Here is a 14,448-nt window from a genome sequence, read left to right as displayed (position 1 = left end):
CCAGCATCTTTTCTGATTTGCATTTGCTGTTGTTTCCATTGGAATGCTTCGTGGGAGTTCTCAGATGTGTTTTGAAATCAAGGTTGGATCTGCTATCATTTTTAACTTGCTGTGACAAGCACTTGCTTACATGTAACAATGCAAATCATTCTACAAATAGCAGATGCATAAATAGAAATATAAGGCTCTCCTTCTTTTTCTCCAGTCTCTTCTCCTTGCACACCAAGACAAACATCCGAGCTTTGAATAGTTTTGATGTTTTTGGATGTGGGTATTGTTGGCAAGGCCAGTAGCTATTGTTTAACGCTCCGAAAAGGTGGGGGAGATTGCAGCTGATGTTTGGTATATGTGTTTCCCCTTGTGTGTGGGTTACCAAAAATCTATAAGACATAGGAGCAGAATTAGCCCATTCAGTCCATCAAGTCTGCTCTGCTGGCTGATCCCGGATCCCACTCAACCCCAAACACCTGCCTTCTCGCCATGTCCTTTGATGCCCTGACCGATCAGGAAACAATCAACTTCCACCTTAAGTATACCCACGGACTTGGCCTCCACTGCAGTCTGTGGCAGAGCATTCCACAGATTCATTACTCACTGGCTAAAAAAAATTCCTCTTTACTTCTGTTCTAAAGTGTCACCCCTCAATTTTGAGGCTGTACCCTCTAGTTCTGGATACCCCCATCATAGGAAACATCCTCTCAACATGTCTTTCAAACGTTCAGTAAGTTTCAAAGAGATTCCGCCCCCCCCCACATACTTTTAAATTTCAGTGAGTACAGGCCTAAAGGTGCCAAACGTTCCTCATATGTTAACCCTTTCATTCCTGGAATCATCCTCGTGGACCTCCTCTGAATTCTCACCAATGACAACACATCCTTCTGTTCTGATATATGGGGCCCAAAACTGCTGACAATACTCCAAGTACGACCTGACTAGTGTCTTTTAAAGGCTCAGCATTACCTCCTTGCTTTTATATTCTATTCCCCTTGAAATAAACGCCATCATTGCATTTACCTTATTTACCAGAGACTCAAACCGTAACAAGAATAGTGGTTTAACCCCACAGTAATGAAGATACAGCTACTAGTTTCAAAGTTAGCATGGTGTTTGGCTTGGGCGGGGCTGGTATTTGTAAAAGGGTAAACACGAGATTCTACAAGTGCTGAACATCTTGAGCAACACACATAAAATGCTCTAGGAACTCAGCAAATCAGTCAGCATCTATGGAGAAGAATTAACAGTCGACATTTTGGGCTGAGACCCTTCATTGGGACATTGGATCTTTTAGAAGGGTAGCCAACATTTCAGAAAACAATAGAAGGGGCTGTGGTATATAAAAAAATGGAAAAGGTTATATGTGTGAAAAAAGTACATGATAATTGTGAATTCCTTATCCAAATAAAAATAAAATTAAAAAAAAAGGGGCTGTGGTTGAGAAAATTTTATGGGCTTGTTTGCTTTGACCCTGTATCTATGATGGTTTTTTTTTAAATTTAGAGATACGGCATGGTAATAGGCCCTCCCAGTTCAACAAACCCGCATCACCCATTTTTACCCATGTGAATAATTAAACTACTAACTCATACATCTTTGGAATGTGGGAAGAAACAGGAGCACCCAGAGGAAACCCACGAGGTCCTGGGAAGAACGTACTATCTCCTTACAGACCGCAGCAGAATTGAACCTGGGTCACTGGTGTTGTAAAGTGTTACGCTAACCACTACGCTACCGTGCCAGATTAATAAACAGCATCCTTTTACGTAGCACCATACTGAATGCCTTCTGGAATTTTTTCCCTTTTAGTTAGTTAAAGAAGTTCTTATTACTAATTTGCAAGTTTATTCTAATGCTTCATCTTCTCAGATTATTAACAGATCTGTTAAATGATTCACACATAAAACTCAGTGTACACACGTAAACTCCTCCTGTGGAAGAGCAGCAGGATCTTGGGGTCCATATCCATCGATCCTTCAAAGATGCCGCACAAATTGATAGGGTTGTTAAGAAGGTTTTCATTAGTCGGGGGATTGAGTTCAAGAGCTGTGAGGAAATGTACCTCTATAACTTGTTACATACATCTGTTAGGGTGCATTCTCCAGTTACCTTATACGGTAACCGAAGCCAACCCTGGTTAGACCGCATATGGATTATTGTTTTCAGTCTTGATCACCTCCTTTACAGGAAGAATGTGGAAGCTTTATAGAGGGTGCAGAGGAAATTTACTGGGATACTGCCTGGATTAGTGAGCATGAAGATCGTTGAATGAACTACGGCTTTCTCTTTGGAGTAAAGATTCAAGATTACTTAATGTCATTTCCAGTACACGTGTAAAGGAGATCAAAATAATTATTACTCCAGATCTAATGCAGCACAAAAATATACAATAAGATAAAGAGCACAATAATAAAAAAACAATAAATATTGGCGCACAGTTAGAGATTGCAGATATGAATGATGTTGTGGGCATCACTCAGTCATAGCTGAAAGAAGATTATAATTTAGAGCTTAACATCCAAGGATATACCTTGTATCGAAAGGACAAGCAGGTAGGCAGAGAGCATTGGGTGGTCTGTTGGTAAAATATGAATTCAGTTCCTTAGAAAGAGGTGACATAGTTCAAAGTTCGAAATTAATTTATTATCAAAGAACATATATGTTACCATGTACAGCTCTGAGATTCAATAGACAGGAAGATGTAGAGACCTAGTGGGTAGAATTAAGAAACTGCAAGAGTAAAAAGATCCTGTTTAGACTTATATGCACTCCTCTGAACAGTAGCCAGTATGTGGGATGTAAATTACAACAGAAGATAGAAGATAGAAAAAGCATGTCTGTGTACATACATCTGCTGATGCTTCTGGACACATCTTCAGTGATGTTTCTGGAATCATCGGGTGTTTTGGGTCTTTCAACATCATACAACCTCCTCCAGTTGACCCAGCCGGGGCTGATCAGACCCCAGCTTGTGTCCGGATGGCTAGCTACTCATGACTCCATGGCTCCCCTCTTTTGAGCCACAGCCATCTTGAGGCCCTCTCTGCCGCATCGGTGGTACTGCGGATGGCTCTCCTCTTCCTCTCTCCCTCAATGCCCAAATTGCTGAAGGCTCTAGCTAAGGAATGGGTTGCAAATCCCCTACTTTAAAAGAGGTTGCCAGAAGTTTTAGCAGCTATATAAAGAGAGAGGTGAATTGTATTGGACCATTGGAAAATAATGTTTGAGAGGTAATATTTGGGGACAAAGGAAGGGCAGGCGAAATTAATATGTAATTTGTGTCCGTCTTCGCTGTGGAATAGCTAGCAGTATGCCATAAATTTAAGAGTGTTTGGGGTAGAAGTGAGTGTAGTTGCTATTACTAAGGATAAAGTGCTTGGAAAGGTAAGAAGTCTGAAGGTAAATAAGTCACCTGTACCAGATGGGCTGCACCCTAGGGTTCTGAAAGAGGTAGATAAAGAGGATTTAGAGATACTAGTAATGATCTTTCAAGAATCACTAGATCCTGGTTCCAGAGGACTGAAAAATTGTAAATGCTATTCCACTCCTTAAGAAGGGAGGGGGAAAAGAAAGGACATTATAGGTCAGTTAACCTGATTTCAGTGGTTGGCAAAATGTTGCAGTCCATTATTAAGGATAAGGTTTTGGTATGCTTGAAGGCACATGATAAAATAGGTTAAAGTTAGCATAATTTTCTTAAGGGGAAATCTTGCCTGACAAATCTGTTAGAATTCTTTGAGAAAATAACAGGCAGGGTAGACAAAGGAGAGTCAGTGGATATTGTTTATTTGGATTTTCAGAAGGCCTTTGACAAGGTGCCACATATGAGGCTGTTTAACAAGATAAGAGCCCAGGGTATTACAAAAATATCCTGTAATGGATAGATAGATAGATATACTTTATTAATCCAGAGGGAAATTTGGTTTTGTTATAGCCGCACCAACCAAGAATAGAGCGTAAATATAGCAATACAAAAAACCCCAACAATCAAACAACAAAACGCAAACCATGCCAGATGGAAAACAAGTCCAGGACCAGTCTATTGACTCAGGGTGTCCGACCCTCCATGGGAGGAGCTGCACGTTCGATGGCCATAGGCAGGAACGACCTCCCGTGCTGCCAGTGCTGTATCACGGTGGAATGTGGCCGAAGTCCAACAGTAAAAGGTTCAGTGTCCAGTCTGCAAACATGTTCCTCGATCGTAATATACTCCGGATTGCACCATCTGTTGTTAGCCAGATCAGTAAGCACCCCACTCCTTCATGCCGCTTACCACTCTCGGTGCACTTCCGGTCAGCCGGAATGGTATTACCCACCAAACTCCTCTTCTCCAAAAGTCTCTGTTGTCTCGACCCAGTCCTCTTTCCTCGGCTTTGTGATCCCCCTCTGTGTGTTTTCCTCTGGATTTTGGCAGGGGTGTCCACCACACTACTCGCTAAACCGGCCGGTGTTTGCTGGTCCGTGGAATACACAAGGCGACCTTGCTTCTGTCCCGCGTGTCAGGATGTAACCATTTCCAGTGCTAAAGAAAACCCAAATAAAACTCTCTCTACCAGCACATTAGAGAGGGTGCAACTTCGACGTGTTACCATGAGAAAAAAAATACAAAAAAGTAACGTAAATTAAAAAGTAAGAAGAAAAGGTAAAAGAATAGTTCGGAACGGCTGTACCAGCCTGCATGCACGACCGGCGCATGCGCACAATGAAGGTAAAGAGTGAGAATAAATGGGGCCTATTTTGGTTGGCTGCCAGTGGTGTTCCACAAGGGTTGGTATTTGGGCTGTTTTTTTCACATTATATATCAGTGATTTGTATGGCAGGATTGATGGCTTTGTGGCCAAGTTTGCAGATGACACAAAGCTAAGTGGAGGGGCAGGTAGTGTGAGGAAGTAGGGAGTCTGCTGAAGGACTTAAGACATTGTGGGAGAATGGGCAAAGATGGAATATAGTGTTGGAAAGTGTATGGTCATGCACTTTGGTAGAAGGAATAAAGACTATTTTCTAAATGGGGAGACAGTTCAAAATTCAAAGGTGCAAAGGGTCTTGGGAGTCCCTAAAGGATAACTTGCAAGTTAAGTCAGTGCTAAGGAAGGCAAATATAATGTTAGCATTCTTTTCCAGAACACTAGAATATAAGAGCAAAGATGTAATGCTAAGGCGTTGGTCAGACCGTATTCGGAATTTTGTAGACAGTTTTGGACCCCTTATCTAAGCAAAGATATGCTGGCATTGGAGAGGGTCTAGAGGAGGTTCATGAGAATGTTTCTGGGAATGAAAGGTTTAATGTTTGAGGAGCGTTTGATGGCTCAGGGCCTGAACTTGCTGGAAAATGAGGGGGGGCCTCACTGAAACCTATCAAATATTGAAAAGCTTAGATAGAGTGGGTGTGGAGAGGATATTTGCTGTAGTGGGTGAGTCTAGGACCAAAGGACACAGTCTCAGAATGCAGGGAAGTCCATTTAGAATAGAGTTGAGGAGGAATTTCTTTAGCAAGAAGGTGGAGATTTTGTAGAATTCCTTGCTATGGACAGCTGTGGAGGCCAAGTGATTGAATATATTTAAAGGGGAGGTTGATAGGTACTTGAGGGTGTCAAAGGTTACAGGGAGAAGGTAGGAGAATGGGGTTGAGAGGGATAATAAATCAGCCATGATGGAATAGCAGAGCAGACTCGGTAGGCCAAATGGCCTAATTCTGCTCGTCTATCTTATAGCCTTGTATAACTACATTAGATTAGATTATGAGGACTCGCAGTCCTCTTTTATTGTCATTTAGTAATGCATGCATTAAGAAATGATACAATATTCCTCCGGTGTGATATTACAGAAACACAGGACAGACCAAGACTGAAAAACTGACAAAAACCACATAATTATAACATATTGTTACAACAGTGCAACAATACCATAACTTGATGAAGAACAGGCCATGGCACAGTAAAAAAGTTCAAAGTCTCTCGGAAGTCCCACATCTCACGCAGACGGGAGAAGGAAGAAAACTATCCCTGCCATGCCCAACCACAGTCCGACTCTGAGTAATCTGAAAACTTCGAGCTCTGATCAGCTGTCCGATACCGAGTACCGAGCACCATCTCTGCCGAACGCTTCGACCTCAGCCTTGGTCGCCAGCAGCAGGCAAAGCCGGGGATTTTGGGGCCTTCCCTCCGGAGATCTCGATCACACAGTAGCAGCGGCAGCGAACTGGGCATTTCAGAAATTTCTCCAGATGTCCCTCTGCTTCTCACGTCTGTCTCCATCAAATCAGAATTGTACACGGCATTCTACTTACAAATACGATATCATTTCACCGGAGAGCTGTGTGCGCTGCGTCACACTGCCTTCTTCGCCTCCCGCCTGTTAGCATATATATATATATATATATATATATAGAGTGATTCTATATCCATAAAGTGATTTTATATATATATATATAGAGAGAGAGAGATATTCTATATCCATAAAGTGATGCTAGGAACAGCAGTATGTGTACACAAGTTGATTCTGACAAGAAATGATAAAGTAGTGTAGTAGGGGGTCTGGAGTAGTGGGTTAGTGGTTGGAGTTGTTGATAAGCCTTACTTCTTTGGGAAGGTACTGTTTGAGTCTGGTGGTCCTGGCATAGATGCTGTGGAGCCTCCACTCTGATGGGAGTGGGACAAACAATCCATGAGCAAGGTGTTTGGGATCCTTCATGATGATACTGGCCCCTTTCCAGCACATTTCTGTACCTAATTCCTTAATGTCAGGTAGGGAGGTGCTGGTGATGCATTGCGCAGCTTTCATACAATGAAGTGATGCAGCATGTTAGGACGTTCTCTACTGCACATCTGTAGAAGGGCATGAGTACAGATGTACATAATCCTGTTCGTCAGCTTCCTCAGAAAATAGAAACGTAGGTGAACTTTCCTGATTGTGTAGAATGTGTTCTGGAACCATAAGAGGTTGTGTAAGATGTGCAGTCCCAAGATTTTGAAACTCCTCACAGTTTCCACTGCTGTGTGTGTTGTTGATGTAAAGGGGATGGTGGGTGGTGCAAATTCTCCTGAAATCAGTAACCATCTCTTTTGTCTTATTGACATTGAGAAAGAGTTTATTTGCCTGGCACCTGGCCTTGAGTGCTTCCTCCTCCTCTCTGTAGGCCATCTCATTGTTGTTGGTGATGCGTCTCATCACTGTTGTGTCATTGGCGAACTTGAGAATGTGATTACTTGGGTGTTTGGTCATGCAGTCACGTGTGAGCAGAGTATACAACAATGGGCCAGGACACAGCCCTGGGAGACACCTGTGTTGAGGATGACGGGGAGAGAGAAGAGGTTGTGTATCCTGACTATCTGAGGTCTGTTGGTTAGGAAGACCAAAACCTAATTGTACAGTGGTTCATTTAGACCAAAGAGTAGGAGTTTGTTCACCGAGGTCTATGGAACAAAAGTATTAAATGCCAAAGTGAAATCCAGAAACACCATTCTAGAGCACAGTAGAACAATGCACCACCACTCCAGAGTCCGCTGAATCTTCCTGAAGGTCTTTTGCAGTCAAACGGGGATTTTGATTTGCCTTTCTAGCAATCCTATGAGCAGTTCTCTTGGGAAGTTTTCTTGGTCGTCCAGACCTCAACTTGACTTCCACCATTCCTGTTTACTGCCATTTCTTAGTTACATTATGAACTGAGGAAACAGCTACCTGAAAACACTTTGTTATCTTCTTATAGCCTTTTCCTGCTTTGTGGGCATCATTTATTTTAATTTTCAAAGTGTTAGGCAGCTGCTTAGAGGAGCCCATGGCTGCTGATTGTCGGGACAAGGTTTGAGGAGTCAGGGTATTTATAAAGCTTTGAAATTTGCATCACCTGGCCTTTCCTAACAATGACTGCGAACAAGCCATAGCCCTAACAAGCTAATTAAGGTCTGAGACCTTGGTAAAAGTTATCTGAGAGCTCAAATCTCTTGGGGTGCCCAAACTTTTGCATGATGCTTCTTTCCTTTTTTTTCACTCTAAAATTGTACAAAACAAAAATAATACACTAATCTTGCTTAAAATGTTGAAAAGAATGTTTCATCTTTAACTTTATGACTTTTGGAGATCAGTTCATCTTCTACTCACTTAACTATTCACTGTAACAGAAATTTTGACCAGGGGTGCCAAAACTTTTGCATGCCGCTGTGGGTTGAGTGGACAGCCAGAGTTTTTTAACCAGGGCAGAAGTGGCTAATACAAGGAGGCATAATTTTAAGGTGATTGGGGGAAAGTATAAAGGGATGTCAGTGATAATTTTTTTACACAGTGTGGTGGGTGTGTGGAATGTGCTGCCAGGGATGGTGGTAGAGGCTGATACGTTACGGACATTTAAAAGACTCTTAGATAGGCACATAGATGAAGAAAGTGTTGGATTGATCTTAGAATAGGTTAAAAGGTCTGCACAATGTTGTGGGCTGAAGGACAGACTGTAATGTTCTATGTTCTCTGTTCTAAAACATTAAGTTTCTCCTTCCACAGATGATGTCTGACCTTCTGAGTCTTTCCATCGTTTTCTGTTTTTATTATGGAAATTTTAAAGATGATTACACTTGAGCCTCGAAGTAGAGATTGTCATCTCTCGGGCTGCATGTGTCAGCTTGGACAGCTAGTGTACAGGCACCAGTTACACTAGAATAGAGAAAGTCTCAGCCAATCCAAGTTGCTGTTGTGCCCTTACACCTTTTGTCTGATCTTGTTAATCCATCATCTATCTCTGGGACCGGCATCTTTCCAGGATTCTGCAAGATTAAATTGCAAAGCACTGTTGCCAGCAACCCAGAGGAACAAGTCGATAAGCATGAAAAGAATTGCATATTTTAAAATTATCCTTGAATATTAGTTTAAAAAATATTGAAAATGGAAGGATATTAATTGCTGCTTGACTAGACAGATAATTGTGATGGGAATCGAAGGTGCATGCAGTCAATTTAACAGCTCAGATTCAGATTCATGTATTTATCACATTTACATTGAATGCGTACAGTGAAATGCGTTATTTGCGTTAACAACCAACACAACCTAAGGATGTGCTGGGGGCAGTCCACAAGTGTCGCCATACATACAGGTGCCAACATAGCATGTCCACAATATTTAGCAGAACAACACAAATAGCAACAACTGCAACTGCAACAAAACGTGAAGAGCAAAACAAGCCCCTTTCCCTCCCTCCCTCCCACCCACCAATTCATTCACACAGACAGGTCTTCAACCCCAGACAGGCAGCCTTCTGACCTCTAACCTCCAGAACCTATCCCACATTATCAGATTCGCAGACATCAATCCTACAACTTCCAGACATGCCAACCAAGGGGCTTCGACCATCGGGCCTTGATTTCTAAACTCACCAACTTCAGTCTTTGACCATCAGGCATCAGATTTTGGTTTTGACCCCAGGACTCACCAGTCATGGGCCTTGAACTCCAGACTCTGACCCTGGACCTTGCAAACCTGGGTGAGGGGGTCATTACATCCAGCTCTCATTATCTCCTGATACCTCCACCACTACCATGCCCCTTACCCAGTACTAACCACCTGTTCTCCTTTACACTATACCACTTTAAACATTTTCAACAGACACCATTCATTTACCATTATGCTGCATATTTTTTCTTACTTTTCTAGTTGTAGGATAGCTGCAACCTTTTACTTCATTAAAATTTCCAATGACATCTTATGTTTTACAGTGCAGAGATGTTCTTAATAGGGCAATTCAGATTTTGCTGTCTGCAAGTTGATAGGGTGGTTCATAAGGATATGGTGTGTTGGCTTCATTAGTCAGGGGATTCAAAACCATGAGGTAATGTTGCAGCTGTATAAGAGTCCGGAAAGGAAGACCTTAAAGCTGTCCGTTGATGCTGCAACAACAAACTCTTACTCAAAATCAGCAAGACCAAGGAGCTGATTATTGACTTCAGGAGCAAAAAAATGGAGGTCCATGAGCCATTTCTCATTAGGGGATCAAAGGTGGAGAGGGTCAGCAACTTTAAATTCCGCAGTGTTATAATTTCAGAGGACTTGCCCGGGCCTAGTACGTAAATGCAATTACAAAGGAAGTACAGCAGTACCTCTAATTCCTTAGGAGTTTGCAGAGATTGGGCGTGACATCTAAAACTTTGACAAACTTCGATAGATGTGTGGTGGAGAGTATATTGACTGGCTGCATCACAACCCTGGCATGGTAACACCAATGTCCTTAAATAGAAAATCCTACAAAAAGTAGTGAATATGGTCCAGTCCATCATGAGTAAAGTCCTCCCTACCATTGAGCACATCTACATGGAGCGTTGTTGCAGAAAAGCAGCATCCATCATCAGGGACCCCACCACTCAGGACATGCTCCTTTCTCAATGCTGCTATCAGGAAGAAGGTACAGAAGCTTCAGGAGTCACACCACCAGGTTCAGGAACAGTTATTATCCCTCAGCCATCATGCTCTTGAAATTCACTTACCCCATGATTGAACCATTCCCACAAACTATGAACTCACTTTCAAGAACTCATGCTGTCAATATTTATGGCTTGCATATTTATTTAGTTGTTTGTTTGTTTATTATTATTTTTCCTTCTTTTTTGTATTTGCACATTTTATTGTCTTTTGCACACTGGTTGAACGCTTTGTTGGTGCGGTCTTTCATTGACTCTGTTATGGGTTTATTGATTATGCCTGCAAGAAAATGTATGGTGACATATATGTGCTTTGATAATAAATTTACTTTGAACTTTTAACTTCTTCCTCAACAAAATATCCAGCCAGTTTCCCTTCCACCACCACTCTCCTCCATTGGGCAGAACTGGTCCTCACCCTCAACAATATCTCCTTTGGCTCTTGCCACTTTCTCCAATCTCAAGGGGTAGCCATGGGCATCCACATGGGCTTCAGCTATGCCTGCTTTTCTGTTGGCTATGTAGAACAGTTCATATTCCAATCTTCCTTGGTAATATTCCCCATCTCTTCCTCCACTACATTGACAACTGCATTGATGCTGCTTCATGCACCCATGCTGAGGTTGTCAATTTCATCAATTTTGCCTTCAACTTCCACCCAGCCCTTAAATTAACTTGGTCCACTTCTGACACCTTTCTCCCCTTTCTCAACCTTGTTGTCTCCATCTCTGGAGACAAACTGCCTACCGACATCTTTTATAAACCTACCAATTCCCACGGCTATTTTGACTATACTTCTTCCCATCCTGTCTCCTGTAAAATGCTATTCCCTTTTCTTAGTTCCATTGTCTCCACCACATTTATTCCTGGGATGAGGCTTTCCTTTCCAGTACATCAGAAATGTTCTCCTTCATCGAAAAACGGGGTTTCCCTTCTTCCACCGTTGATGCTGTGCTCACCTGGATCTCCTCAATTTCCTAGACATCCACACTTATCCCATCTTCCCACCACCTTAACAGTGATGGAGTTCCTCTTGCCCTTACCTACTGCTTCCATGAGCCTCCGCATCCAACACATCATTCTCTGCAGCTTCCGCCATCTTCAAGGGATCCTAGCATCAAACACATCTTTACCTCCATCCCACTCTCTGCTTTCCGCAGGGATCACACCCTCCATGATTCCTTTGTCCATTCATCCCTCCCCTCTAATCTTAGAAATGTTACACATGCCCATTCACCTCCTCCCTTGCCTTCATTTAGGGCCCCAAACAGTTATTCCAGGTGACGCATCACTTCACCTGAAAATCTGTTGGAGTCATCTGTTGCATCCGGTGCTCCCAATAGGGCCTCCTCTACACTGGTGAGATCCGACATAGGTTTGGGGACCGACCGCTTTGTCAAGCACCCTCGCTACATCCACCAAATGCAGAATTTCACGGTGGCCAACCATTTTAATTCCTATCCTCATTCCTATTCCAACATCTGGTCCATGGCCTCCTCTTTCGCCATGATGAGGCCACTCTAAGGATGAAGGAGTACAACTCATCTAGTGCATCTAGGTAGCCTCCAACCTGATGGCATGTACATTGATATCTCTTTCCTGTAATGTTTTCCCCCTCTCCATTCACTCTTCTTCTATTCTTCACTCTGGCCACTTACCTCTTCTCACCTGCCTATCACCTCCCAAGGTGCCCTCTCTCCTCCTTTTTCTCTCATGGTCCACTCTGCTGTCCTATCAGCTTTCTTCTTCTTGCTGTTTGAGAAGGATTTCCTGAAGGCCTAGATAGAATATATGTGGAGAGGATGTTTCCTATCGTGGGAGAGTCTATGACCAGAGGACACAGCCTCAGAATGGAGAGACGTTCATCTAGAACGTCCATTTGGAACAGAGATGAAGAAAATGTCTTTAGAGGGTGGTGAATCTGTGGAATTCATTGCCACAGACAGCTATGCAGGTCAAGTCACCAGGTATACTGTATTTAAGGTGGAGGTTGATAGCGCGGTGAGATTGAGAACGTAGGTTCCTGAGTTCGATCCAGTGACAGACTGCCCCCAGACTGCTCTCCATCCACGCCGGGTTGATGTCAAGCTCGCAACTTGGCCTCGTAAAATAATACTGCGAAATGTCTGTGCGAGGAGCAGCGCCCCACACAGCCTTTCGAACTACGCCTTATAAGGCATGAAAATGCCCGACACTAGCCTCTCAGGTTTGAGTCAACATCATCATTTGATAAGGTCTTGATTCCGGATGATTGGAACATTGCAAATGTCACTCCACTCTTTAAGAAGGAAGGGAGTCAGAAGAAAGGATATAGTGGGTCAGTTAGCCTGACTTCAGTGGTTGGGAGGATGTTAGAGTGCATTATTAAGTATGAAGAATCAGGATACACGGAGGCACATTATAAAATAGGCGAAAGTCAGCTTGGTTTCCTTGAGTGGAAATCTAGTCTGACAATTCGTTGAAATTTTTTGAGGAAATAATAGCCAGGAAAGACAGAAGAGAATCAGTGAATGTTGTTTATTTGTATTTTCAGAAGGCATTTTACAAGGTGCCGCACATGACGCTGCTGTTGTTAAAAAAAAACCTATTACTTATAACGATGATTAGTGAGGTACAGAGAGATCTGTATTTACTGACAAGTACCTTTATTGTTTAAACTAATAAGTATGTGAATTCATACACCAGATACCTTGTGTGCACACTCACTAGGTATCCCTGACTCTCCTGAATAGTCAAAGAATAGCAAAGGTATTACCCGGGCAAGGGAGTTTACACTGGCCAGGCGTTCCTCGTTGTCCCGATTCACTCGCAATGTGTTCCACACAGAGTTGCTTACGCTTGTATCTGCGATGGTTATTCTTCGAAGTTACCGCTACCAACACACACGAAGTATCCACTTTTATATCCACTCCTTATCAATTCAAATATCGCATTCCAGTGTCATTGGCCACAGGACATGTGTCTGTCCGTTAACACCTTGTTATTGGCTCTGCTCCAAGCTAGCATCAACTTATTGCCTTCTTCCCATCAAGTGACAGTCAATAATTTATGGCTCTTTGTTCTCAATCAGCAATGAGCTCGATTCACCTCAGGCAGGCATCAACCCCAACATTCACAAACTTGTATGTTATAGCCAACCAAAAAACATCTCACAAATAACTTCTTATTTGGAAATGATCTCCAGTCCAGCGGATTGCCTAAAGAATCATTATGTCTTCTTTAAAACATTGATCAAGTCCACAAAATGGAGAATAAAGTGTCACAAAATGGCAGCTTGCATCCCCAAGCATACAACAAGAACAAAGACAATTCGTCTGTCTGTTTCCACTGTCCTTGATTCATGTGAATTCACTGATTTATAGATTGTCATTCTTTCTGGCCAACACTCCTTAACAAGCTAAGAACCCATGTTATTAGAGGAAAATTACTAGCATGGATAGAAGATTGGCTGACTGGCAGGGGGCAAAAGTATGAATAAAGGAGGCCTTTTTTTGATTGGCTGCCAGTGGCTAGTGGCGTTCTGCGGGGGTCAGTGTTGAGACCGCTTCTTTTCACCTTATACGTCAATGATTTAGATGACAAAATCAATGGCTTTGTGACCAAATTTGCCAGCGATACGAAGATAGGTAGAGGGGCAATTAGTGTTGAGAAAGCAGTGAGTCTGCAGAGGGAGTTTGGGCAAAGAAGTGGCAAATTGAATATATTTTAAGGAAGTGCATAGTCATACACTTAGGTAGAAAGAATAAAGACATGGACTATCTTCTAAATGGGGAGAAAATTCAAAAATCAAAAGGCTTAGATCTAGTAGATGTGGACAAGATCTTTCCTATGCTGTGGGAATCTAAGATCAGAGGACATAGCCTTACAATAGAGGGTCATTCATTTAGAGAAGAGATGAAGAAAACTTAGGCCAAGTCATTGGGTATACTTAAGGCAGAGGTGATAGGTTCTTTTCAAATCTTTTTATTATTATTATTATCCAAAATTTACAAGAGTACATCGAAGTAAGCAACACTTACGATGTCTGAAGAAAAAAACATTATTATAAAGATTGAAAAAA

At 42.4% G+C, this 14,448-nt stretch overlaps 1 protein-coding gene across 3 annotated transcripts in view; it reads left to right on the top strand.

The window, feature by feature from the left end:
* ttc7b (tetratricopeptide repeat domain 7B) overlaps positions 1-14,448 on the top strand; it is a 477,499-nt gene that overhangs the window by 312,695 nt on the left and 150,356 nt on the right. Inside the window, exon 18 of one of the 3 annotated variants that reach the window (XM_063045092.1) lies at positions 1,498-1,760. The exons of the other annotated variants lie outside the window; for them this stretch is intronic. Coding sequence (XP_062901162.1) covers positions 1,498-1,571 — 74 coding nt within the window. The 3' untranslated portion in view covers positions 1,572-1,760. Of the gene's footprint in view, positions 1-1,497; positions 1,761-14,448 lie in introns of those variants that run through there. 3 annotated transcript variants of the gene reach the window in all.

Source organism: Mobula hypostoma, chromosome 1 (assembly GCF_963921235.1).
Source record: "Mobula hypostoma chromosome 1, sMobHyp1.1, whole genome shotgun sequence".
Taxonomy (NCBI): domain Eukaryota; kingdom Metazoa; phylum Chordata; class Chondrichthyes; order Myliobatiformes; family Myliobatidae; genus Mobula; species Mobula hypostoma.
Note: the sequence above shows the minus strand (reverse complement) of the source record. Positions and strands in the feature narration are given on the sequence as shown.